This window comes from Manis pentadactyla, chromosome 1 (assembly GCF_030020395.1).
Source record: "Manis pentadactyla isolate mManPen7 chromosome 1, mManPen7.hap1, whole genome shotgun sequence".
NCBI lineage: Eukaryota > Metazoa > Chordata > Mammalia > Pholidota > Manidae > Manis > Manis pentadactyla.
In genome coordinates, this window is record NC_080019.1 from 101,855,048 (window position 1) to 101,882,008 (window position 26,961).

Consider the following 26,961-nt stretch of genomic DNA (forward strand, 5'->3'; position numbering starts at 1 on the left):
TTTTTTAAATTTTGGTATCATTAATATACAATTACATGAGCAACATTGTGGTTGCTAGATTCCCCCCATTATCATGTCCCTACCACATACACCATTACAGTCACTGTCCATCAGCAGAGTAAAATGCTATAGAATCACTACTTGTCTTCTCTGTGCAATACTGCCTTCCTCGTGTCACCCCACTACATTATGTGTGCTAATTGTAATGCCCCTTTTTCCCCTTATCCCTCCCTTCCCACTCACCCTCCCCAGTCCCTTTCCCTTTGGTAACTGTTAGTCCATTCTTCAGTTCTGTGAGTCTGCTGCTGTTTTGTTCCTTCAGTTTTTGCTTTGTTCTTATACTCCACAGATGAGTGAAATCATTTGATACCTGTCTTTCTCTGCCTGGTTTATTTCACTGAGCATAATACCCTCTAGCTCCATCCATGTTGTTGCAAATGGTAGGATCTGTTTTCTTCTTATGGCTGAATAATATTCCATTGTGTATATGTACCACGTCTTCTTTATCCATTCATCTACTGATGGACACTTAGGTTGCTTCCATTTCTTGGCTATTGTAAATAGTGCTGCAATAAACATAGGGGTGCATATGTCTTTTTCAAACTGGGCACCTGCATTCGTAGGGTAAATTCCTGGGAGTGGAATTCCAGGGTCAAATGGTATTTCTATTTTTAGTTTTTTGAGGAACCTCCACACTGCTTTCCACAATGGTTGAACTAATTTACCTTCCCACCAGCAGTGTAGGAGGGTTCCCCTTTCTCCACATCCTCGCCAGCATTCGTTGTTGTTTGTCTTTTGGATGGTGGCCATTCTAACTGGTGTGAGGTGATATCCCAATGTGGTTTTATTTTGCATTTCTCTTATGATTAGCTATGTGGAGCATCTTTTCATATGTCTGTTGGCCATCTGAACTTCTTCTTTTGAGAGCTGTCTGTTTAGCTCCTCTGCCCATTTTTTAATTGGATTATTTGCTTTTAGTTTGTTGAGGTGTGTGAGCTCTTTGTATATTTTGGATGTCAACCCCTTATTGGATATGTCATTTATGAATATATTCTCCCATACTGTAGGATGCCTTTTTGTTTTGATGGTGTCCTTTGCTGTACAGAAGCTTTTCAGCTTGATATAGTCCCACTTGTTCATTTTGCTTTTGTTTCCCTTGCCTGTGGAGATATGTTCATGAGGAAATTGCTCATGTTTATATTCAACAGAGTTTTGCCGATGTTTTCTTCTAAGAGTTTTATGGTTTCATGACTTACATTCAGGTCTTTGGTCCATTTTGAGTTTTGTGTACGGAGTTAGACGTAATTCAGTTTCATTCTCTTACATGTAGCTGTCTAGTTTTGCCAACACCAGCTGGTGAAGAGGCTGTAATTCCCCACTGTATATCCATGACTCCTTTATCATATATTAAATGACCATATATACTTGGGTTTATATCTGGACTCTATTGTGTTCCACTGGTCTGTGGGTCTTTCTTGTGCCAGTACCAAATTGTCTTGATTACTGTGGCTTTGTAGTAGAGCTTGAAGTTGGGAAACGAGATAACCCCGCTTGATTCTTCCTTCTCAGGATTGCTTTGGCTATTCGGGGTCTTTGGTGGTTCCATATGAATTTTAGAACTATTTGTTCCTGTTCGTTGAAGAATGCTATTGGTATTTTGATAGGAATTGCATTGAATCTGTAGATTGCTTTAGGCAGGATGGCCATTTTGGCAATATTAATTCTTCCTACCCAAGAGCATGGAATGACTTTCCATTTATTGGTATCCTCTTTAATTTCTCTTAAGAGTGTCTTATAGTTTTCAGAGTATAGGTCTTTCACTTCCTTGGTTAGATTTATTCCTAGGTTTTTAATTCTTTCTGATGCAATTGTGAATGGAATTGTTTTCCTGATTTCTCTTTCTTATGGTTCATCATTAGAATATAGGAATGCAACAGATTTCTGTGTATTAATTTTGTATTCTGCAACTTTGCTGAATTCACATATTCTAGTAGTTTTGTAGTGGATTCTTTAGGGTTTTTCATATACAATATCATGTCATCTGCAATCAGTGAAAGTTCAACTTCTTCCTTACCAATCTGGACGCCTTTTGTTTCTTTGTGTTGTCTGATTGCCATGGTTAGAACTTACAGTACTATGTTGAATGAAAGTGGGGACAGTGGGCATCCTTGTCTTGTTACCGTTCTTAGGGGAAAAGCTTTCAGCCTCTTGCTGTTAAGTATAATGTTGGCTGTGGGTTTGTCGTATATGGCATTTATTATGTTGAGGTACTTGCCCTCTATACCCATTTCGTTGAGAGTTTTTATCATGAATGGATGTTGAATTTTGTCAAATGCTTTTTCAGCATCTTTGGTAATGATCATGTGGTTTTTGTCCTTCTTTTTGTTGATGTGGTGGATGGTGATGATGGATTTTCGAATGTTGTACCATCCTTGCATCCCTGGGATGAATCCCACTTGATCGTGGTGTATGATCCTCTTGATGTTCTTGATGTAGTTTTGAATTTGGTTTGTTAATATTTTGTTGAGTATTTTTGCATTTGCATCTATGTTCATCAGGGATACTGGTCTGTAATTTTCTTTTTTTGTGGTGTCTTTGCCTGGTTTTAGAGTGATGCTGGTTTCATAGAATGAGTCTGGAAGTATTCCCTTCTCTTCTATATTTTGGAAAACTTTAAGGAGAATGGGTATTACGTCTTCTCTAAATGTCTGATAAAATTCAGTGGTGAATCCATCCAGTTCGGGGGATTTGTTCTTGGGTAGTTTTTTGATTACCAATTCAATTTCATTGCTGGGAATTAGTCTGTTTAGATTTTCTGTTTCTTTTTGGGTCATTCTTGAAAGATTGTATTTTTCTAGAAAGTTTTCCATTTCTTCTAGGTTACCCAGTTTGCTAGCATGTAGATTTTCATAGTATTCTCTAATAATTATTTGTATTTCAGTGATGTCCATCATGATTTTTCCTTTCTCATTTCCGATTCTGTTTATATGTGCAGATTTTCTTTTTCCCTTAATAAGTCTGGCTAGGGGTTTATCTATTTTGTTTATTTTCTCAAAGAACCAGCTCTTGGTTTCATTAATTTTTTCTATTGTTTTATTCTTCTCAATTTTATTTATTTCTTCTCTGATCTTTAGTATTTCCCTCCTTCTACTGACTTTGCGCCTCATTTGTTCTTCCTTTTTCAGTTTCAATAATTGTGAATTTAGACTATTTATTTGGGATTGTTCTTCCTTCTTCAGATAGGCCTGAATTGCTATATACTTTCCTCTTAGAACTGCCTTCACTGCGTCCCACAGAAGTTGGGGCTTTGTGCTGTTGTCATTTGTCTCCATATATTGCTTGATCTCTGTTTTAATTTGGTCATTGGTCCGTTGATTATTTAGGAGCATGTTGTTAAGCCTCCTTGTATTTGTGAGCCTTTTTGTTTTCTTTGTACAATTTATTTGTAGTTTTATACCTTTGTGATCTGAGAAGCTGGTTGGTACAATTTCAGTGTTTTGTAAATGACTGAGGCTCTTCTTGTGGCCTAGTATGTGGTCTATTCTGGAAACTGTTCCATGTGCACTTGAGAAGAATGTGTATCCTGCTGCTTTTGGGTGTAGAGTTCTGTAGATGTATGTTAGGTCCTTCTGTTCTAATGTGTGTTCAGTGCCTCTGTGTCCTTACTTATCTTCTATTTGGTGGATCTGTCCTTTGGAGTGAGTGGTGTGTTGAAGTCTCCTTAAATGAATGCATTGCATTCTATTTCCTCCTTTAATTCTGTTAGTATTTGTTTCACTTATGTAGGTGCTCCTGTGTTGGGTGCATAGATATTTATAATGGTTATGTCCTCTTGTTGGACTGACCCCTTTATCATTATGTAATGTCCTTCTTTGTCTCTTGTTACTTTCTTTGTTTTTAAGTCTATTTTGTCTGATACAAGTACTGTAACACCTGCTTTTTTGTCCCTATTGTTTGCGTGAAATATCTTTTATCATCCCTTTACTTTCAGTCTGTGTATGTCTTTGGGTTTGAAGTGAGTCTCTTGTAGGCTGCATTTAGATGAGTCTTGCCTTTTCATCCATTCTATTACTCTGTGTCTTTTGATTGGTGCATTCAGTCCATTTACATTTTGGGTGATTATCAGTAGATTGTACTTACTACCACTGCAGGCTTTGGATTCGTGGTTACCAAACGTTCAAGGGCAGCTTCTTTACTATCTAACTGCCTAACTTAACTCACTTATTATGCTATTATAAACACAGTCTGATGATTCTTTATTTCTCTCCCTTCTTTTTCTTCCTCCTCCACTCTTTATATGTTAGGTGTTTTATTCTGTACTTTTAGTGTTTCCTTTAGAAGTCTGATGATCGCCTGATATGTTTTCATTTGTAGGTGATCTTTTTTCTCTCTCTCGCTGCTTTTAATACTCTGTCCTTGTCTTTGATCTTTGCCATTTTAATTATTATATGTCTTGGTGTTGTCCTTCTTGGGTCCCTTGTGTCCATGGTCTGAGGGACTATTTCCTTCCCTATATTGGGAAAGTTTTCAGCAATTATTTCTTCAAAGATACTTTATATCCCTTTTTCTCTCTCCCCTTCTTCTGGTACCCCTATAATGCGAATATTGTTCGGTTTGTATTGGTCACACAGTTCTCTTAATATTCTTTCATTCCTGGAGATCCTTTTATCTCTCTCTGCCTCAGCTTCTCTGTACTCCTGTTCTCTGATTTCTATTCCATTAACAGTCTCTTCTACCTCATCCAGTCTGCTCTTAAACTCTTCCATTGTTTGTTTCATTTCTGTTATGTCCCTCCTGAATTCATCCCTTAGCTCTTGAATATTTCTCTGTGGCTACATCAGCATGCTTATGATGTTTATATTGAATTCTTTTTCAGGAAGATTGGTGATTTTAGTCTCACCAAGTCCTCTCTCTGGTGTTTGAGGGATTTTGGTCTGAACAAGTTTCTTCTGCCTTTTCATGGCAATGGGAGTGGTCACCCTCCAGCGGCATGTGTGTCAGCTGGGAGAAGAAAGTGCCTTCCTGCTTGCTGGTTGCCTTGCCTCTCTCCTCTGTCTGTGCCAGTTAACCGCACACAGGGAGCAGCCTCTGGGTTCATCCCCTAAGCTGCCGTGGGTGGCGCAGCCCTCGAGATGGCCTAGGGCAATGGCAGGTGTTGCAGACCAGCAGCGCATGTTCTGCTGTAAGAGCAAAGCCCCTTTGTCCCTTCTGATCTCTGTGCCCATCTCCGCTGTCTATGCCAGTCAACCATGTGCAGGGAGCAGGCTCTGGGTTAATCCCCTCAGCTGCCATGGGCGGGGTGGCCCTCGGGATGGCCTAGGGCACTGGCAGGGGTCACAGGCCAGTGGAGTGTGTTCTGCAGTGAGAACAGAGCCCCTTCATGCTTCCCAGACTCTTCGCCCGTCTCCGCTGTCTGTGCCGTCAACCAAGCGCAGGAAGCAACCTCTGAGTTAATCCCCTGAGCTGCCATGGGCAGGGTGGCCCTCGGGATGTCCTGGGGCACTTGCAGGGGTCACAGGCAAGCGGCACATGTTCTGCCGCGAGAACAAAGCCCCTTTGTCCCTCCCAGACTCTGTGCTGGTCTCTGCTGTCTGTGCTGGTCAACCATGAGCAGGCAGCAGCCTCTCGGTCTGGGCTGGTTAGCCAAGTGCAGGGAGAAGTCTCTGTGCTAAGCTGTGTAGGTGCTTTAGGTGGGGCTGCTCACTGGTGTTCTGCATCAATGACAAGTCAGCTGGTTTGCTTGCAGTGTTGGAGGGGGAAGTAACAGCAGGCTGCTTATCGCCGCGATGGGGTTCAGAGCTGCATTGCCACCCAGGGGGTTAGGGCTCCTGAAGTTCCTTAAAGCCTGCTGGGCTGAGTGTGCCAGGACGATTTTGTCCACCTGTTAAGCCCTTGCCCCTTTAAGACTTTTAAAGTGCCCACTTTCTTTTGTCCCAGGGCAGCCAGCTGTGGGAACCTGTTTGCAGTCTCAATCTCGGACCTTTCTTTTTCACTCCTCCAATATCCAGTGCACCATGCAATGTCTGTGTGTGCTCCAGGGGTAGACCACCAGGGCTGGTTATTTAGCAGTCCTGTGCTTCCACTCCCTACCCACTCTGACTCCCTTCCTCCCACTGGTGAGCTGGAGTTGGGGGAATGTTTGGATCCCGCCGGGTCACAGCTTTGTATCCTACCCTTTTCTGTGAGATGTTGGGCTCTTGCAGATGTAGCTTGGCTTGTGTACTATATCTTCCAGTCACTGTTTTAGCAATAGTTGTATTCACTGTATTTTCAAAATATATATGGTTTTGGGGGAAGGTTTCTGCCACTCTACTCATGCTGCCATCTTGAGAAATGCTCCAAAATAAACTCTTTGCATTTATTTGTTATTTGGGTTTTTTTCCTAATCAGTGGTTTTCAAACCATACTGTACATAAGAATCACTAGATAATGCATTTTATTAAAACAAATTGTTTTAGATACAATCCATTAAAAATTTGTGTAATACCTTTTGTGCTTTTTATGGGCTTTGCCTGGAGGAGTCTGTTCCCAGATTGTCACATGGCTCCCTCATACTTGTCATTCAGGGCTTAACTAAAATGTCATTTTCCAAGAAACCTCTTACCCCTATTCACTTTGTATCTTAATCTTATGGTAGAATGTAAGCTTTATGAGAGCAGAGTTTTGGCTTTCATCATGGAGTACCAGTACCTAGCACAGTACTCAATGATAGTATGCTTAGAAATATTTGTGAATTGTACGAAAGCCTAGTAGTAGCTAGCCTTTCCACAATATAGTGTTATGTCACTTTTTGGAGATTAAGCTTTGGGAGTTGTGGTTTATTCTATTTTTTAATACAGTAGAATATTTTAATTAACTGATTTGCATAGAAAATTAAATTATCTGATGAAACTGTCTTATCTTTTTATAATGCAGTTCAATTCATAGTTCTTTCTAAATAGCTATAAAGTATCCTAATTTGGGGGGGAAACTACAAAACTGTAGTCTTTGCATCATTCAAGTGAAAGGTTTGAAGTTGACATTAGGATCTGTTGATTCCCATGTGATCCTTACCCTGGTTAATTCTGATACCAGTCTTTTCTTAATTTTAGGTATACAGAGCCAGTAGTAATTATTTTTAAATTCCTTGCAATTAGTTGTCAGTTGTAATTTTGTCACCTTTATTTTTAGCCATGTAGGCACTCGGGCATGCTTCTCAGAAGAGAAAATTTTCTCTAGGATCAGTGAAAGACAGGACTATAATTTGATTTCTCTGGTTTTTTACAAACTCTGGTCTAGAAGCTAAACATTTAATTATGGGATTTTATATTACAGTGAGTAAAGATGATTAGCTTATTTCACTCCTTTAAACAGATGATGACAACCACCCTTTTTCTTTGTGTTCAAAACCAGTTTTACTGATTTGTTTTGATGTGCTTGTGGAAAAACTGGCTTGCTTAATCTAACTAAACATTTCAGAATGAATAGTAATTTTGTAGCCGTCACATCCCTCTCTTTCTCATGTGCTGTGGGAGAGAATGTTGGGCATAGAATGATAAATGTGACCTTTTAATTAATTGTGTTTTAATTGTGACTTTCTTTAATGGTGTACTTTTTATTCATTTGTTTAGTTGTTTAGATTCCACATATAATGGAAATCACATGGTATTTGTCTTTGTCTGGCTTCACTTAACATAATAATGTTCTAGGCCCATCCATATTGTTGAAAATGGCAACATTTCATTTTTTTTAATGGCTAAGTAATATTCCATTGTACATATATACTACATCTTCTTTATCCATTAATTTATTGATAAGATACTTAGGTTGCTTTCATATCTAGACTGTTGTAAACAATGTTGCGGTAAACATAAGGGTGCATGTATCTTTTTGAATTAGTGTTTTCATTTTCTTTGGGTAACTACCCAGAAGTGGAATTACTGGATTGTATGGTATTTCTATTTTTAATTTTTTTAGGAACCTCCATAGTGGCTGCACCAGTTAGCATTCTCACCAACAGTGTATGAGGATTCCCTTTCCACATCCTTTCCAACATTTCTTATTTCTTGTCTTTTTTATACTAGCCATTCTGACTTGTGTGAGGTGATATATTTGCATTTTCTTGGTGATTAGTGATGTGGAGCGCCTTCTCATGTGTCTTTTGCCATCTGTATGCCTTCTCTGGAAAAATATTTACTCAGTTCCTCTGCCCATTTTTTAATCAGATTACTTGTGTTTTTGGTGTTGAGTTATATGAATTCCTTATATATTTTGGATATTAGCCCCTTATCAGATTCATCATTAGCAAATAACTATCTTCTCTATCCAGTAGAGTGCCTTGTTTTGTTAATGGTTTCTGTCACTGTACAAAAGCTTTTTAGTTTGATTCAGTTTCAGTTGTTTATTTTTGCTTTTGTTTCCCTTGCCTGGGGAGACATACCCAGAAAAAATTGCTGAGGCTGATGTCCAAGAGCTTATTGCTTTTTATTATCTTACAAGATTTTTATGTTTTTAGGCCTTACATTTAGGCCTTTAATCCATTCTGAGTTTATTTTTGTGTTTGGAGTAAGAAATCCATCCAGTTTCATTCTTTCTCATATAGCTGTCCAGTTTCTCCACCACCATTTATCAAAGAAATCATCCCTTTCCTGTTGTACATTCTTTCTGCCTTTGTCATAAATTAATTGACCATATAAACATAGATTTATTTCTGTGCTCTCTTTTCTGTCCCATTGATCTATGTGTTAAATTTTTGCTAGTACTATATTGTTTTGATTATCGTGGCTTTGTAGTATACTTTGAAATCAGGGAGCATGATACTTTTAGCTTTGTTCTTCTTTCTCAAGATTGCTTTGGTTATTCAGGGTGTTTTGTGTCCATAAAAGTTTTGGGATTATTTGTTCTAGTTCTATGATAAATGCCATTGGCATTTTGATAAGGATATCATTGAATCGATAGATTGCTTTGGGAGGTATGGACACATTAACATATTAAGGATTAACAATATTATTTTACAATCCATGAGCATGGTATATCTTTTCATTTATTTGTGTCATCTTCAGTTTCTTTCATCAGTGTCATACAATTTTCAGAGTTCAGGTCTTTAACCTTCTTTGTTAGATTTTTTCCCCAGATATTTTATTCTTTTTAATGCAATTATAAATGGGATTGTTTTCTTAATCTTTCTGCTAGTTCATTATTTGTATATAGAAACACAACACTTTTCTGTATATCAATTTTGTATCCTGTGACTTTACTGAATTCATTTATTCTAATAGTTTTTTGGTGGGGTCTTAAGGGTTTTCTATATATAGTATTGCATCATCTGTAAATAGTGACAATTTTATTTTTTCATTAAATTTGGATGCCTTTTATTTCTTTTTCTTGTCTGACTGCTGTGGCTAGGACTTCCAGTACTATGTTGAATAAAAGTGGTGAAAGTGGACATCGTTGTCTTATTCCTGACCCTAGAGGAAAAGCATTTAGCTTTTCACCGTTGTGTATGATGTTAGGTGTTTGTCATGTATGACCTTTATTATATTGATGTATATTTCCTCTCTACCCACTTTGTTGAGAGTTTTTAGCATGAATGGATGTTGAATTTTGTCACATGCTTTTTCTGCATGTATTGAGATAACTGTATGGTTATCCTTCCTTTTGTTAATCCTTCCTTTTGTTAATGTGATGTTTATATTGATTAATTTGCAGATGTTGAACTATCTTTGCATCCCTGAAATAAATCCCACTTGATCATGGTGAATGATCCTTTTAATGTGTTTTTGAGTTTGGTCTCCTAATATTTTGTTGAGGATTTTTACACATGTTCATCAAGGACATTGGTCTGTAATTTTCTTTTTTTGTAGTGTCTTTGGTTTTGGTATCAGGGTAATGCTGGCCTTGTAGAAAGAGTTTGGAAGCATTCCTTCCTCTTCTGTGTTTTGGGATAGTTTGAGAAGGATAGGTATTAACTCTTCTTTAAAGGTTTGGTCGAATTCACCATCTGGTAAAGCCATCTGGTCCTAGACTTTTATTTGTTGGGAATTTTTTTATTACATATTTAATTTTCTTACTAGTAATTGGTGTGTTCAGATTTTTATGAAGATATCCTAGCCTATCATAGGTAGTATTCAATCAACATTTAATCAGTTTTTATTTCATCTCCTTTTTTTCTGCAATGAAGGTGATCAAGGGCCATCTTAAGGGAATGGTTTACCTGAGGTTGCTCAGGAAGTGAGGTGGTTAGGGTTTGCATTTTTTGATTCATAGACTACTGCAGTAAAATCATCCTAACCACAGAAGTCACTTGAATTGTGGAAATCACAGTTTGCTGGGTTCAGTCCTTTTAGGTTTTTTGGATAAATTTGTAGAAGTACCCAATTAGGACATCAAAGTCAGCCAGTGAGGCTAGGGAGAATTGGTTTAAATTTTTTTAAAAGTATGATTTATCCATTGGTATGTGTAAATATGTATATATAGAGACAGGTAGATATAAATACACACACACACACACACACACACACACATATGAATGTATATATTTTTCATTGTCTCAGAAAAAGTCTGAGTCATGCTTAAATCTGTTTGCCAGCATGGACTCAGTTTCCTCACCTGGAAAATTGGAAATGAAGTGTTAATTATATTTCACATTCACTCTATATCTAAAATTCTTCGAATATTTCATTATTTAGAATTGATGTAATCACCTGTCTTGTTTTTCCAACTGGAAAAATAATTTGCATACTTCAGTAAGTGTGAAATTTTCATTATTCTTTTTTATGTTACTTTTCTGTTTTTTAACCTTGGCTTACACTTAAATATACTATGTAGAAGCAAAAGTTCTTTATATCTGTGTCAGAAATGAAATATAATTGTACTGACTTTCACTTTCACATGTGTGGCAAAGTGGGAGAAATTTGCATAACTGGAAAAGTGAGTCTGTGTAAATGAATTACTTTATTTCCTTGAGGCAAGGTAAAAAAGACTTTGCTTTTGGACTCGAATGTTACTTGGTTACCATATTTACTTTTTAAAAAATGCTACAGTAAATTTTTTTTAAACAGCTTTCTTTATAATTTTCTATTTAAAGTGAACAATTCAGTGATTTTTAGTATATTCACAGAGTTGTGTAATCATCACCACAGTCAATGTTAGAACATTTCCAGCACCCAAAAAAGAAACACCACACTCATTAGCATTCACTACTTACTTCCCTGTAAGCACTTTTCTCCCACAGACCCCAGATCTAGGTAACCACTAATTTGCTTTCTGTTCCTATAGACTTGCCTAATCTATAAATGGCATATAAAATATATCAGTACTTATTCCTTTTTTAACTGGCTGAATATTATTCCGTTGCATGGATATACTACATTTTAGTTATCCATTCATTGACTGATGGACATTTTAGTTATTTCCACTTCTTGGCTATTGTGAATAATGCTGCTATGAACATTTGGTTACAACATTTTCTGTGCAAATGTGTCTTCATTTCTTGTAGATATGGATCTAGGAGTGGAATTGCTGCATCATATGGAAACCATGTTTTTTTAGGAACTACTAGACTGTTCTTCAAAGCAGCAGCATCATTTTACATTCCTATCTGCCATATATGAGGGTTCTAGGTTTTCTACATCCTCACCAGTACTTGTTATCAGTGGTACTGAGAGTTGATCCAGAAATGGTATATCTATACAATCTGGTTAAATCGTACTGACCTCAGTGTTTTTTCCTCTAGCTTCTTGAGTTATCAACAATAGGCAGCTATAAAGTGAGTATATGAGAGAACCAATAGCTTTCCTTATTTATATAAATAATGCAGTTGGAAAGTATATTAGAAGAAAAGAGTTCATCCATAGTAACATAAAAATTGTTTTTTTTAAATCTAAGAATATTTAAAGACATGTGTAGAACCATATAAAGAAAACTTTAAAAAATTGTTGCCATAAACAAGCAACATGTAAAATGTGGACGTCCCACAGATCAATCTATAAAGAGTACAATCCCCCCAAGAAAAATTCTAATAGGATTTTTTTAAACTGATAATTTCATCTGGAAAAATAACTGCTCCTGAATAAACAGGAAAATTCTGAAAAAAAGAAATGTAAAGAGATTAATTCTGTATCTCAGAAAACAGCATAATCACAGATATAAGAATAATAGCAACTGAGAGAAAATATTCATAACATTTACAAATGATTGCTATCTTTAATGTAAAATAGTTAACTAAAAAAAAATGATGAAAAATCTACTTAAAGAGGTACAAATACCTAATACATAAATGACAAAAAAGCTCAAGGATCACTAATAATTAAAGATTTAAAATACAACATCAGTTTTCACCTATCAGATTTAAAATATTTAAAATTTAATAACTTTAGAGAGGAAAGATACACTGTTGGCTGAGTGTATATGTCATAACCTTTTTGGAGTTATGGTCATCCCAAATTTTGGAGTAATTGTCAAAATTCTAAATGTGCATACTTTTAAACAATCAATTCTACTCCTAGGAAATTATCCTAAGAATTTAATCAAACACACAAGTATTCTAGTTCAAGAATCTTTACTATATTCACTAATAAGTAGGACATGATACATGCTACAACATGGATGAACCTTAAAACATTCTAAGTGGAAATAGCCAGACAAAAGAAAACACACATTTTGTGACTCCATTTATATGAAATGTTCAGAAAAGTCAGATCTATAGATACTGAAAGTAGATTAGTGGTTGCCAAGGTCTGGTAGTGGGGAGAGAGTATGGGGAGAAAGGGGGAGTGAGTGCTAATGGACAAGGGGTTTTTTTTTGAAAGGGAGATAATCAAAATGTTGATAATGGTGATAGTTGCACAGCTGTATGAACATACCAACAACCATTGAACTGTACACCTCAGATAGGCAAATTGAATGCAATGTGAATTATATCTGAATAAATCTGTTATCAAAAAATTAGTAGATTGTACTCAGCACTCTTTTTAATTACAAAATATTACCTCTGTAGGTAAGGCTTTTCAAAAGTGATGGTATTTGTTCTGGATCTTATACAATTCACAGAATTTCAGAATTTAGCTTGAAAGATTTAGGAAGGAAATTTTTCATAACACATCACCTCACAGTTTACTGGTCTTTTAAAAAACCCACCATTCTATTGTATAATCTCTCACACTTCTGTAAGTTGACTGGCTCTGCTGGTCTCACTTGATGTCTCTCATGTAGTGGCAGTCAGAGGGCAGCTCCATCTGGAGGCATGTGGAGGCCCACCTGGGGTGCTGGCATAGTTGGTTCTCTCTCTGTCTACGCAGTCTCAGGACTTCTGCTCTCTTTGCCGTTCTCTGTAAATGAACTTCTTACAGTTCCTAAAAGCACAAAAAGCAAAAGGTGCCAGACCTTTTTAAAGTGGAAACTTAGAACTAGGATAGCACCACTTTGTGGCTTTTTCTTAGTTAATACAATAAGACTTGTCCTTTTGTGACTGGCTTATTTCACTTACCATAAATGTCCTCAGGGTTCAACCATGTTGTAGCATATGTCAGATTTTCCTTACCTTTTAAGACTAAATAGTGTAAATACCACATTTTATTTATTTATTTTTTATTAAGGTATCATTGATATACACTCTTATGAAGGTTTCACAAGAAAAACAATGTGGTCATTGTATTCACCCTTATTATCGAGTCCGCCCCCATACCCCATTATAGTCACTGTTCATCACTGTAGTAAGATGCCACAAAGACCCTATTTGTCTTCTCTGAGCTACACTGCCTTCCCTGTGACTCCACACACACCATGTGCACCAATCATGATACCTCACAATCCCCTTCTCCCTCCCTCCCCACCCACCACTAGTCCCTTGGAGTCTGTAAGTCTGCTGCTATTTTGTCCTTCAGTTTTGCTTCATGGTTATACTCCACAAATGAGTGAAATCATTTGGTATTTGTCTTTCTCTGCCTGACTTATTTCACTGAGCATAATACCCTCTAGCTCCATCCATATTGTTGCAAATGGTAGGATTTGTTTCTTTCTTATGGTTAAATAGTATTCTGTTGTGTATATATACCACATCTTCTTTATTCATTCATCTACTGATGGACACTTAGGTTGTTTCCATTTCTTTGCTATTATAAATTGTGCTGTAATAAACATATGGGTGCATATGTCTTTTTAAATCTGAGAAGTTGTTTTCTTTGGGTGAATTCCTAGGAGTGGAATTCCTGGGTCAAATGGTATTTCTATTTTTAGGTTTTTGAGGAACCTCCAAACTGCTTTCCACAATGGTTGAACTATTTTACATTCCCACCAGCGGTGTAGGAGAGTTCCCCTTTCTCCGCATCCTCGCCAGCATTTGTTGTTCCTAGTCTTTTCTATGTTTGCCATCCTAAATGGTGTGAGGTGATATCTCATTGTGGTTTTAATTTGCATTTCCCTGATAATTAGTGATGTGGAGCATCTTTTCATATGCCTGTTGGCCATCTGAATTTCCTCTTTGGAGAGGTGTCTGTTCATATCCTCCACCCATTTTTTAATAGGGTTATTTGCTTTTTGGGTGTTGAGGCATGTTAGTTCTCTGTATATTTTGGATGTTAACCCCTTGTCGGATATGTTGTTTATGAATATATTCTCCCATACTGTAGGATGCTTTTTTGTTCTGTTGCTGTTATCCTTTGCTGAACAGAAGGTTTTTAGCATGATGTAGTCCCATGTGTTCATTTTTCCTTTTGTTTCCCTTGTCTGACAAGATGCATTCAGGAAAAAGTTGTTCATGTTTATATTCAGGAAATTTTTGCCTATGTTTTCTTCTAAGAGTTTTATGGTTTCATGACTTACATTCAGGTCTTTGATCCATTTTGAGTTTACTTTTGTGTATGGGGTTAGACAGTAATCCAGTTTCATTCTCTTGCATGTAGCTGTCCAGTTTAGCCAACACCAGTTGTTGAAGAGGCTCTCATTTCCCCCATGGCTTCTTTATTATATGTTAATTGACTTTATGTGCTTGGGTTTATATCCAGGCTCTCTAGTCTGTTCCGCTGGTCTGTGGGTCTGTTCTTGTACCCGTACCAAATTGTCTTCATTACTGTGACTTTGTAGTAAAGTTTGAAATCAGAGAGCGTAATCCCCTCTGCTTTATTCTTCCTTCTCAGGATTGCGTTGGCTACTTGGGGTCTTTTGTGGTTCCATATGAATTTTAGAAATATTTGCTCTTGTTTGTTGAAGAATGCTGTTGGTATTTTGATAGGGATTGCATTGAATCTGTAGATTGCTTTAGGCAGGGTGGCCATTTTGACAATATTCTTCCTATCCATGAGCACGGGATATATTTCCATTTATTGGTATCTTTAATTTCTCTCAGGAGTGTCTTCTAGTTTTCAGAGTATAGGTCTTTCACTTCCTTTGTTAGGTTAATTCCTAGGTATTTTATTCTTTTTGATGCAATTGTGAATGGAATTGTTTTCCTGATTTCTCTTTCTGCTAGTTCATTGTTAGTGTATAGGAATGCAATAGATTTCTGTATGTTAATTTTGTATCCTGCAACTTTACTGAATTCAGATATTAGATCTAGTAGTTTTGTAGTGGATTCTTTAGGGTTTTTAATGTACAATATCATGTCATCTGCAATCAGAGACAGTTTGACTTTTTCCTTGCCAATCTGGATGCCTTTTATTTCTTTGTGTTGTCGATTGCTGTGACTCGGACCTTCAGAACTATGTTGAATAAATGTGGGGATAGTGGACATCCTTGTCTTGCTCCCGATCTTAAAGGAAAAGTTTTCAGCTTCTTGCTGTTAAGTATGCTGTTGCCTGTGGGTTTGTCATATATGGCCTGTGTTATGTTCAGGTACTTGCCCTCTATACCCATTTTGTTGAGAGTTTTTATCATGAATGGATGTTGAATTTTGTCAAATGCTTTTTCAACATCGATGGTGATGATCATGTGGTTTTTGTCTTTTTTGTTGATGTGGTGGATGATGTTGATGGATTTTCGAATGTTGTACCATCCTTGCATCCATGGAATAAATCCTACTCGATCATGATAGATGACCTTTTTGATGTATTTTTGAATTTGGCTTGCTAATATTCTGATGAGTGTTTTTGCATCTGTTTATCAGGGATATTGGTCTGTAATTTTCTTTTTTTGTGGTGTCTTTACCTGGTTTTGCTATTAGAGTGATGCTGGCCTTGTTAAATGAGTTTGGGAGTATTCCCTCCTCTACCACTTTTTGGAAAACTGTAAGATTGGGCATTTGGTCTTCACTAAATGTTTGATAAAATTAAGCAGTGAAACCATCTGGTACAGGGATTTTGTTCTTAGGTAGTTTTTTGATTACCAGTTCAATTTCCTTGCTGGTAATTGGTCTATTCAGAATTTCTGTTTCTTCCTGTGTCAGCCTTTGAAGATTGTATTTTTCTAGAAAGTTGTCTGTTTCTTCTAGGTTATCCAGTTTGTTAGCATATAGTTGTTCATAATACGCTCTCATAATTCTTTGTATTTTTGTGGTATCCATAGTGATTTTTTCCTTTCTCATTTCTAATTCTGTTTATGTATATAGACCGTTTTATCTTGATTAGTCTGGCTAGGGGTTTATCCATTTTGTTTATTTTTTTGAAGAACCAGCTCCTGCTTTCATTGATTCTTCCTATTGTTTTAGTCTTCTAGATTTCATTTATTTTTGCTCTTATCTTTATTATATCCCTCCTTCTACTGACTTTGGACCTCATTTGTTCTTCTTTTTCTAGTTTCATTGTGAGTTTAGAGTGTTCATATGGGATTGTTCTTCCTGAGGTAGGCCTGTATTGCAATATACTTCCCTCTTAGCATGACCTTTGCTGTGTTCCACAGATTTTGTGGTGTTGAATAATTGTTGTCATTTATCTCCATATATTGCCTGATCTCTGTTTTTATTTGGTCATTGATTTAGGAGCATGTTATTAAGACCTCCATGTGTTTTTGGGCTTTTTTGTTTTGTTTGTGTAATTTATTTCTAGTTTCATACCTTTGTTGTCTGAGAAGGTGGTTGGTACAATTTCAATGTTTTTGCATTTACTGAGGCTCTTTTTGTGGCCTAGTGTATGATCTATTCTTGAAAATGTTCCATGTGCACTTGATAAGAATGTGCATCCTGCTCCTTTTGGATGGAGTGTTCTGTAGATGCCTGTTAGGTCCATCTTTTCTAATGTGTTGCTAAATGCCTCTGTCTCCTTACTAATTTTCTGTCTGGTTGATCTGTCCTTTGGAGTGAGTGGTGTGTTGAAGTCTCCTAAAATGAATGCATTGCATTGTCTTTCCACTTTTAATTCTGTTAGTATTTATTTCACATATGTAGGTACTCCTATTTTGGGTGCATAGATGTTTATAATGGTTATGTCCTCTTGTTGGACTGACCTCTTTATCATTATGTAATGTCCTTCTTTGTCTCCTGTTACTTTCTTTGTTTTGAAGTCTATTTTGTCTGATAGAAGTACTGCAACTCCTGCTTTTTTCTCCCTATTAGTTTCATGAAATATTTTTTCCATCCCTTTACTTTCAGTCTGTGTATGTCTTTGGGTTTGAAGTGAGTCTCTTGTAAGCAGTGTATAGACGGCTCTTGTTTTTTTATATATTCAGTGACTCTGTATCTTTTGATTGGTGCGTTCAGACCATTTACACTTAGGGTGATTATCGATAGGTATGTACTGATTGCCATTGCAGATTTTAGATTTGTGGTTACCAAAGATCTAAGGTAACTCCCTTACTATTTTAATGTCTAATTTAACGACTTAGTATGCTATTACAAACACAACCTAATCATTCTTTTTTTTTCCCTCCTTTTTCTTCCTCCTCCATTCTTTATATATTAGGTATCATATTCTGTACTCTTTGTCTATCCCTTGATTGTCTTTGGGGGTAGTTTATTCGATTTTGCATGTGCTTAGTAATTAATTATTCTTCTTTCTTTACTGTGTTTTTATTTCCCCTGGTGACAGCTATTTAGCCTTAGGAACACTTTATAGAAGTCCCTCCAAAATACACTGTAGAGGTGGTTTGTGGGATGTAAATTCTCTCAGCTTTTGCTTATCTGAAAATTGTTTACTCCCTCCTTCAAATTTAAATGGTAATCTTGCCAGGTAGACTATTCTTGGTTTGAGTCCCTTCTGTTTCATTGCATTAAATACATCATGCCACTCCCTTCTGGCTTGTAATGTTTCTGTTGAGAAGTCTGATGATAGCCTGATGGGTTTTCCTCTGTATGTGATGTTTTTTCTCTCTCTAGCTGGTTTTAAAAGTCTGTCCTTATCCCTGATCTTGCCATTTTAATTATTATATGTCTTGGTGTTGTCTTCCTTGGATCCCTTGTGTTGGGAGATCTTTGCACCTCCATGGCCTGAGAGACTATCTCCTTCCCCAGATTGGTTAAGTTTCAGCAATTACCTCCTCAAAGGCCCTTTCTATCCTTTTTCTCTCTCTTCTTCTTCTTCTAATACCTCTATAATGCAAATATTGTTCTGTTGGATTGGTCACACAGTTCTCTCAATATTCTTTTATTCCTAGAGATCCCTTTTTCTCTGTGTGCCTCAGCTTCTTTGTATTCCTCTTCTCTTATTTCTATTCCATTTACTCTCACTTCTACTACATCCAATATTCTTTTTAATCCCTCCATTGTATGTTTCATTTCCGATATGGGATTTCTTAATGATTGTCTCTCTATCCTAAATTCATCCCTGGATTCTTGAATATTTTTGTGTACCTCCATGAGAATGTTTATGATTTTTTTTTAACTCTCTTTCAGGAAGATTGGTGAGTTCAGTTTCAGTTGGCCCCGTGTTTGTGAGATTTTGGGTTGACCCAGGTTCCTTTGACATTTCATATTTGTGTGTGGCCCCCTCTAGTGACTAGAAGCTCTAGTCTCTGGAGCTGCTCAGCCCCTGGAGTGATGTTGGGGGTCACAGGGAAGAAGTGCTGGTGCCTGGGGTGGGGGGAAAGAGCTGCTACCTGCTTCCCGGCTGCAGTGCCCATCTCCACTGTCAGAACCAGTGGCCCGAGCACACAGGTGTAAGCCTCTGTGCTTCTCGTTTGTAGCTGCCATAGACGGTGCCTCCCACTGGCTGGCCTGATGCCAGGGCAGCAACTGCCAATTTTTGAGCCAGTGCCTGTAGGCCAGGAGGAAGGCGCAGCAGGCTTCTTATCACAGTGGGGGGCCTCAGAGCTGAGTAGCCAGCCAGGGGGATTGAGCGCCTGAAGCTCCTGAAACTTCCCAACCTGCTGGGCAGAGTGCTCCCTGACAACTTTGTCCACCTATGTCTTCTCCATTGCAGCAAGCTCTGTACAGTCCCCGCCCCTTCAGCAGCCCTCTCACTGCTAGGAAGCCTATCAGACTGCCTGCCTTTCCTTTGTCCCAGAGCAGCTGGATGTCGATCCCTGTCCTCCAGAAATGGCCGGAATCTCAGTCTCTCCAAGTATTCCACCTGTCTTAGCTTTCCAGCCCCGCTAATCTCCAGATCACCATGCAGTGTAGGTTTGTGCTCCCAAAGCAGATCTCCAGGGCTGAGTGTTCAGCAGTCCTAGGCTTCCACCCCCTCCCCACTCCATTTCTCTTCCTCCCGCTGGTGAGCAGGGTTGGGGAAGAGCTTGGGTCCTGCCAGATCAAGACTTTGGTACGTTACCCTGTTTTGTGAGGTCTGCTCTGTTCTCCAGGTGTATGCAGTCTGGCACAGCCTTTCATTTTGCTCTTTTAGGATTAGTCGTATTAACTATATTTTCCTATTGTATGTGGTTTTGGGAGGAGTTCTCTGTCTCACCTCTCATGCCGCCATCTTTATAATCTTGGAGTCCCTGTATATACCACATTTTGTGGATATTAATCCTTTATCAGATATGTGATTTCCAAATATTTTCTCCCATGGATTTTATTTTCACTGTGTTGATAGTGACCTTTGATATACAAACATTTAAAATTTTGATGTAGACCAATTTTTTTTCTTGCCTCTGCTTTTGGTGTCATATCCAAGAAATCATTGCCAAACCCAGTGTCATGAAGCTTTCTCTTTCTACTTTCTTCCAAGAATTTTGTAGTTTTACCTGTTATGTTTAAGACTTTGATCCCTTTGGAGGAATTTTTATTTGTAGTGTTAAGATAAAGGTTTAACTTCATTCTTTTGTAAATGCTTATGTTTGGGTACATTAGAGTGGATTTTTGTTCAATTTTATAGGTTTATAATGGCATTGTGAGTATACTAAGGATTTTTTTTTTATCTAGGGGTGTAGGGATTTGTTCAAGATGGTACAGTGGAGAAGGGATAAGTGAGGGGCTGTGCAGGTAAAACAGGATTTTGTAATACTTGAAATTTTCTAAAATAAGTTAATAGTTGATAAATGAGATTTCTATAAATAGTCAATGGGCAACTTTATTAGGTTATAAAGAGGTCAACTAGAATGAAGACAGAGAAATACTATTGATTTCTTCAGCTGTTTTTATGGCCTTAGATACAGTTGAAGAGAATTGTTTGGACTAAAACTGATAGCAGAATTTTGAGAAATGCACGGAAGTGGGAACATGGTGAGAGGTTGGGATCACTCTTGATGCGAAGACAAGTTGTTTCTAATAAATCTAAAAAACGATAAACCTATGATTTAAAAATGCAAAAGAAAAGTATAAAGTAAAAAATCCAAGACCCTTTTTTTCTTCCCCTTCTTCTTGCCCATCCAACTCCAATTTCAGTCTAGTTTACTCTTGAGACATGTGGCTTTTGAGTGAGTGGAATGGAAACCTGAGTGAGAGACTTTTGAGAGGGAGATTCAACATGCTTGTGTCTGAGAAGAACTAGTGGAAGAAAAGTAAAAATGAAAGTGGAACTGAGGTGGGGTAAATGGAATAAGGGCCCAGAGAAGACAAAAGGAAGGAGGGATTCAATGGCTAAGTTGGAGGAAAACACAGAGACACTCACTACTTTGAAGCAGCAGGAAGGGGTTGGCTTCATTTTTCCCTCAAGCAGTAGACCAAGTTCTCTGCTGAGAGTGACTGAGGTTTGGATAGGGTTGGCATCTTGTATGTGGTAACGTTTGGTGTAACCACAGGAATGAGCAAAGGAATGCCATTGTACAGGGAGATGTGCCATCTCGTTGCTTGCTAGGGATGACTTGATTCTTTGGCTGGTTGACTAATGGAGGTATTTCTTTCTTCTTCTCTGTGTGTGTAAGTTTACTAAAACTGTGCATTTACATTTAAAAGCATCTCAAGTAGGATGGCTTTTCAGTCCAGAGTACTTCAGGAGCTGGGCTCCTTTCTAGAGGTCAGCTAGAATGAAGCAATGAACCTCTTGAGCAAGCTTTTAGATGAAAGAAAAATTTGATGAAATAATTACATGGTGACCTGTAACCAAACATTGTGGCAGTGGAACCACTTTTACTTCCTCTCTTAAAGAAATAGGTAACAGAAAGCTTGCCTCTGGCCATTAATCATATTGCAGTGACAGTCCAAAATGTGGTCAGGATAGAAATGTTTGCTATATTTTGAATATATATATTACTGAGAATTACAGTTTTATTTATGTATAATATTTGGTATCTATGAACCTTATGTAATGTTTTGTGGAAATAAAAAAATGGGAGTTATGTTCCCAAAAGAGAAGAGACTTGTCTAAGTATCTGAAAATTTGTCCTTGACAAATATTTCTCTGTATATATATGTACTTGTTTTCTTTAAGATTTTAAATAATGGAAATTGTTTACTAATATCACATTTACAGGATTTAAAAAGTGAGCTTTACCTTATCTTTTGTATTTTTTAGGAGACCCATGTACAGTATCATCTCAGTTGGAGTTAGAAGAAGCCTTTAGGCTTTATGAACTAAACAAGGATTCTGAACTCTTGATTCATGGTAAAGAGGAGTTATTTCTTACTCTTTTAGAACTATACATTTTTTTTCAAAAAGTCCTATATTCTTGACCATTTTAAAACATAATCCTGATGTCATTTTCTTGAGCTCTATCCCTCTGTAATCACTATGTAATTGTCCTTACACAGTAGTTTCTTAAATGCTAGAGAAGATCAAATCAATCAGCTTCTTATAGTCTTGAGAATTTTGTTATGGGTATGCCTTCTAGGGTATTTAACTGATTATCTCTCTGTTTCACAGCAAAGTTTAGGATAGAATTTAAGAATTGAGAGTCTAGTAGAGCATAAATCATCTCTCTGCAGTTTTGTATTGTATGCAGATAATGATCTCCAAAGGTAAGGTATCTTAAATGTCCTTTCTTTTCTTTAAGGGTTAACAGTGAAACCACTTACATAGTTATGATAGACATGCATTAAAAATCAGCAAGCCTAAAAGTAGTGGGTAGTGGTAAAGAGGCCTAAACTCAGTCATCATTGACTGGTACATTGTACACCTGGCTTGTGAATCTAGGTATTCTGATTCCAAATGGGTGTTCTTTTCATTCTACCATGATACCCCCTAAAACTGCATCGTGTAGAACCCACTTGCAATATTTCATGTAACATTTTTGAGAGCTTTGAGAAATCTTCTCCTAAGTATAATGAGCCCTTTCAATACCTTGTTGTTATTCCTTTTCATTTTCTTTACCTTGTGTATTTTAAAAAACAGATTTTTTCAAAGCATTTGACATAGTGACTCCCAAAGGATCCATAACTTAATTTGTTGAGATCCTGGTAGAACTTTAGAAGTAATCCACTTTTTTGCTCATCTTTTTCTAGAATAAATCTATAATGAATGTTTAAAGAAATGATTGATCAGTAGTATTAGTTTGTTTTAAGATTTTTTGCCTTTTATACTATATCACATATGTTTTCCAAGGTTGCCTTATATTTCAACTTTTAAAAATGTATTAGGAATTGTACTTTCCATACTCTGTGCTCTTTATTAAACCATGTCCTTTGTACATCAGTCTATAGATAGTTGATTAGATGTCCATAAAATTACTGTTTCTTTATATTCTACCTCTTTATAAAAATGGTCTAAATTAGCATGTTTATAAATTGATAGTTCCTAAGATAAAACTTATACTTTTAGATTTGTTACTGTTTCTGGTGTAATTTCTTCTTAAATTTACTATACATTTTTTAAGAACTGTAATGATTTATAGTCATAAAAGTGGTTTATGTGTACATTTTTGTAATTTAATTGTAATTCTTCATTGAAGTAAACTTGTCACCACAACAAGGACTTAAAAAATAGTAGTTAATGATTTTTCTAAGGCCAAAAATATAGTGACATATCAAGGACTAGAATGAGTAATTTAAGCTTCTAATGCATTGCTTATGGATGTTTATTTTCATAAAAAGTTTTTTCATATACCCTTCGTAGAATGGATCTCTTCAAAAAATGATTCTGACCACATACCAATTACCTTATGTCAAGAGAGGGTCAGATTGAAATTTGGGTCAGTTTTTGATGTTTGAATTTAAAATTCTAATTAATTTGTATGTCTTAAATATGCTATATTAATTTAATTTTTTTTTTTTCAGTATTCCCTTGTGTACCAGAACGTCCTGGAATGCCCTGTCCAGGAGAAGATAGTGAGTGTTTATACTTCATAATTTGAGTAGAGTTATTTTTCATACAATAGCACAAGTGAAAAGAAATCAGAAATACAACTTTTAATTCATTTGATTTCTTTTCCATTCTTCAATAATTTAAAGTATATTGGCAACTGCCTGAATTCTCTACTTTTACAGAATCAAAGTCAGGTAGTTCTTAGTTAAATTTACTGATATAATTGTCTATTGCACATTTGAAAGGATTCAGTTAATTTTAAGTCATATTTCTTCCTGGTTTTAATTCTGAAAATTTTCAAACCTATGGAAAAGTTGAAAGAACATTGAGAACAAAAACACCCATATATCCTTTGCCTATATTCACCAAATATTATCATTTTCTGTGATGGCTGTATTTCTGCCTCTGTATGTGTGCACACATAACACATATGTGCATATACATAATAAATACACTTATTTATTTATTTTTTATTAAGGTATCATTGATATACATTCTTATGAAGATTTCACATGATCAACATTGTAGTTACTACATTCACCCATATTATCAAGTCCCCCCACACTCCATTGCAGTCACTGTCCATCAGTGTAGTAAGATGCCACAGAGTCACTACTTGTCTTCTCCGTGCACTTTGGTAACAGCTAGTCCCTTCTTGGAGTTTGTGTCTGCTGCTGTTTTGCTTCATTTTTGCTTTGTTGTTATACTCCATGAATGAGTGAAATCATTGATACTTGTCTTTCTCCACCTGGCTTATTTCACTGAGCATAATACCTTCCAGCTCCATCCATGTTGCAAATGGAAGGATTTGTATTTTTATGCCTGAATAATATTCTATTGTGTATATGTACCACCTCTTTATCCATTCATCTACTGATGGACATTTAGGTTGCTTCCATGTCTTGGCTATTGTAAATATTGTTGTGATAAACATAGGGGAGCATATGTCTTTTTAATTCGTGATCTTATTTTCTTTGGGTAAATTCCTAGGAGTGGAACTTCTGGGTCAAATGGTATTTCTATTTTTAGGTTTTTGAGGAACCTCCGATTTACTTTCTACCATGGTTGAACTAATTTACATTCCCACTAGCAGTGTAGGAGGGTTCCCCTTTCTCTGCATCCTCACCAGCATTTGTTATTCCTAGTCTTTTCTGTGTTGGCCATCCTTACTTGTGTGAGGTGATATCTCATTGTGGTTTTAATTTGCATTTCCCTGATAATTAGCGGTGTAGAGCATCTTTTCATGTGCCTGTTGGCCATCTGAATTTCTACTTTGGAGAATTGTTCATATCCTCTACCCATTTTTTAATATGGTTATTTGCTTTTTGGGCGTTGAGGCATGTGAGTTCTTTATATATTTTGGATGTTAACCCCTTGTTGGATAAGTCACTTACAAATATATTCTCCCATACTGTAAATGCCTTTTTAGTCTGCTGGTGATGTCCTTTGCTATACAGAAGCTTTTTTAGCTTGATGTAGTCCCATTTGTTCATTTTTGCTTTTGTTTCCCTTGCCTGAGGAGATGCGTTCAGAAAAAAGTTGCTCATATTTATATTCAGGAGATGTTTGTCTGTGTTTTCTCCTGAGAGGTTTATGGTTTCATGACTTACGTTCAGGTCTTACTTCCATTTTGAGTTTACTTTTGTGTATGGAGTTAGACAGTAATCCAGTTTCATTCTCTTGCATGTAGCTGTCCAGTTTTGCCAACACCAGTTGTTGAAGAGACTGTCATTTCCCTATTGGATATCCATGGCTCCTTTAGTGTATATTAATTGGCCATATATGCTTGGGTTTATATTTGGGCTCTCTGTTTCATTAATCTACGGGTCTGTTCTTGTGCCAGTACCAGATTGACTTGAACACTGTGGCTTTCTAGTAGAGCTTGAAGTCAGGGAGTGTATACCCCCAGCTTTATTCTTCCTTCCAGGATTGCTTTGGCTATTTGGGGTCTTTGTGATTCCATATGAATTTTAGAAGTATTTGCTCTAGTTCATTGAAGAATGCTGTTGGTATTTTTATAGGGATTGCATTGAATCTGTAGATGGCTTTAGGCAGGATGGCCATTTTGACAATATTCTTCCTGTCCATGAGCATGGCATGTATTTCCATTTATTGGTGTCTTCTTTAATTTCTCTCATGAGTGTCTTGTAGTTTTCAGGGTATAGGTCTTTCACCTCCTTGGTTAGGTTTATTCCTAGGTATTTTATTCTTTTTGATGCAACTGTGAATGGAATTGTTTTCCTGATTTCTCTTTCTGATGGTTCATTGTTAGTATATGGGAATGCAACAGATTTCTGCATATTAATTTTGTTCCGGCAGCTTTGCTGAATTCAGATATTCTAGTAGTTTTGGGATGGATTCTTTAGGGTTTTTTACATACAATATCATGTCATCTGCAGGCAAGGACAGCTTAACATCCTTACCAATCTGGATGCCTTTTGTTTCTTTATGTTGTCTGATTGCCGTGGCAAGGACCTCCAGTACTATGTTGAATAAAAGTTGGGAGAGAGAGCATCCTTGTCTTGTTCCCGATCTTAAAGGAAAAGCTTTCAGCTTTTTGCTGTTAAGTATGCTGTTGGCTGTGGGTTTGTAATATAGGGCCTTTATTATGTTGAGGTACTTGCCATCTATACCCATTTTGTTGAGAGAGTTTTTATCATGGTTGGATATTGAATTTTGACAAATGCTTTTTCAGCATCTATGGAGATGATCACATATTTTTTTCCCTTTTCGTTGATGTGGTGTATGATGATGGACTTTTGAATGTTGTACCATCCTTTGCATCCCTGGAGTAAATCCTAGTTGATCATGGTAGATGATCTTTTTGATGTATTTTTGAATTCAGTTTGCTAGTATTTTGTTGGGAATTTTTGCCTCTGTGTTCATCAGGGATACTGGTCTATAATTTTCTTTTTTTGTGGTGTCTTTGCCTGGTTTTGGTATTAGAGTGTTACTGGCCTCATAGAATGAGTTTGGGAGTATTCCCTCCTCTTCTACTCTTTGGAAAACTGTAAGGAGGATGGGCATTAGGTCTTCACTAAATATTTGATAAAATTGAGCAGTGAAACCATATGTTCCAGGAGTTTTGTTCTTAGGTAGTTTTTTGATTACCAGTTCAATTTCCTTGCTGGTAATTGGTCTATTCAGATTTTCTGTTTTTTTTCCTGTGTCAGCCTTGGAAGGTTGTATTTTTCTAGAGAGTTGTTCATTTCTTCCAGGGTATCCATTTTGTTAGCATATAAGTTTTCATAGTATTCTCTCATGATTCTTTGTATTTCTGTGTTGTCTGTAGTGATTTTTCTTTTCTCATTTCTGTTTCTGTTTATGTGTAAAGACTCTTTTTTCTTGGTAAGTCTGGCTAGGGGTTTTATCTATTTTGTTTATTTTCTTGAATAACCAGCTCCTGGTTTCATTCGTTCTTTCTGTTGTTTTGTTCTCTCAGTTTTATTTATTTATGCTCTAATGTTTATTATGTCCCTCCTTCTACTGACTTTGGGCCTCA

At 36.7% G+C, this 26,961-nt stretch overlaps 1 protein-coding gene across 1 annotated transcript in view; it reads left to right on the forward strand.

The window, feature by feature from the left end:
- PRKCI (protein kinase C iota) overlaps positions 1-26,961 on the forward strand; it is a 98,202-nt gene that overhangs the window by 25,305 nt on the left and 45,936 nt on the right. The window contains exons 3-4 of the mRNA XM_057499922.1: positions 21,735-21,824; positions 23,432-23,482. Coding sequence (XP_057355905.1) covers positions 21,735-21,824; positions 23,432-23,482 — 141 coding nt within the window. The remainder of the gene's footprint in view (positions 1-21,734; positions 21,825-23,431; positions 23,483-26,961) is intronic.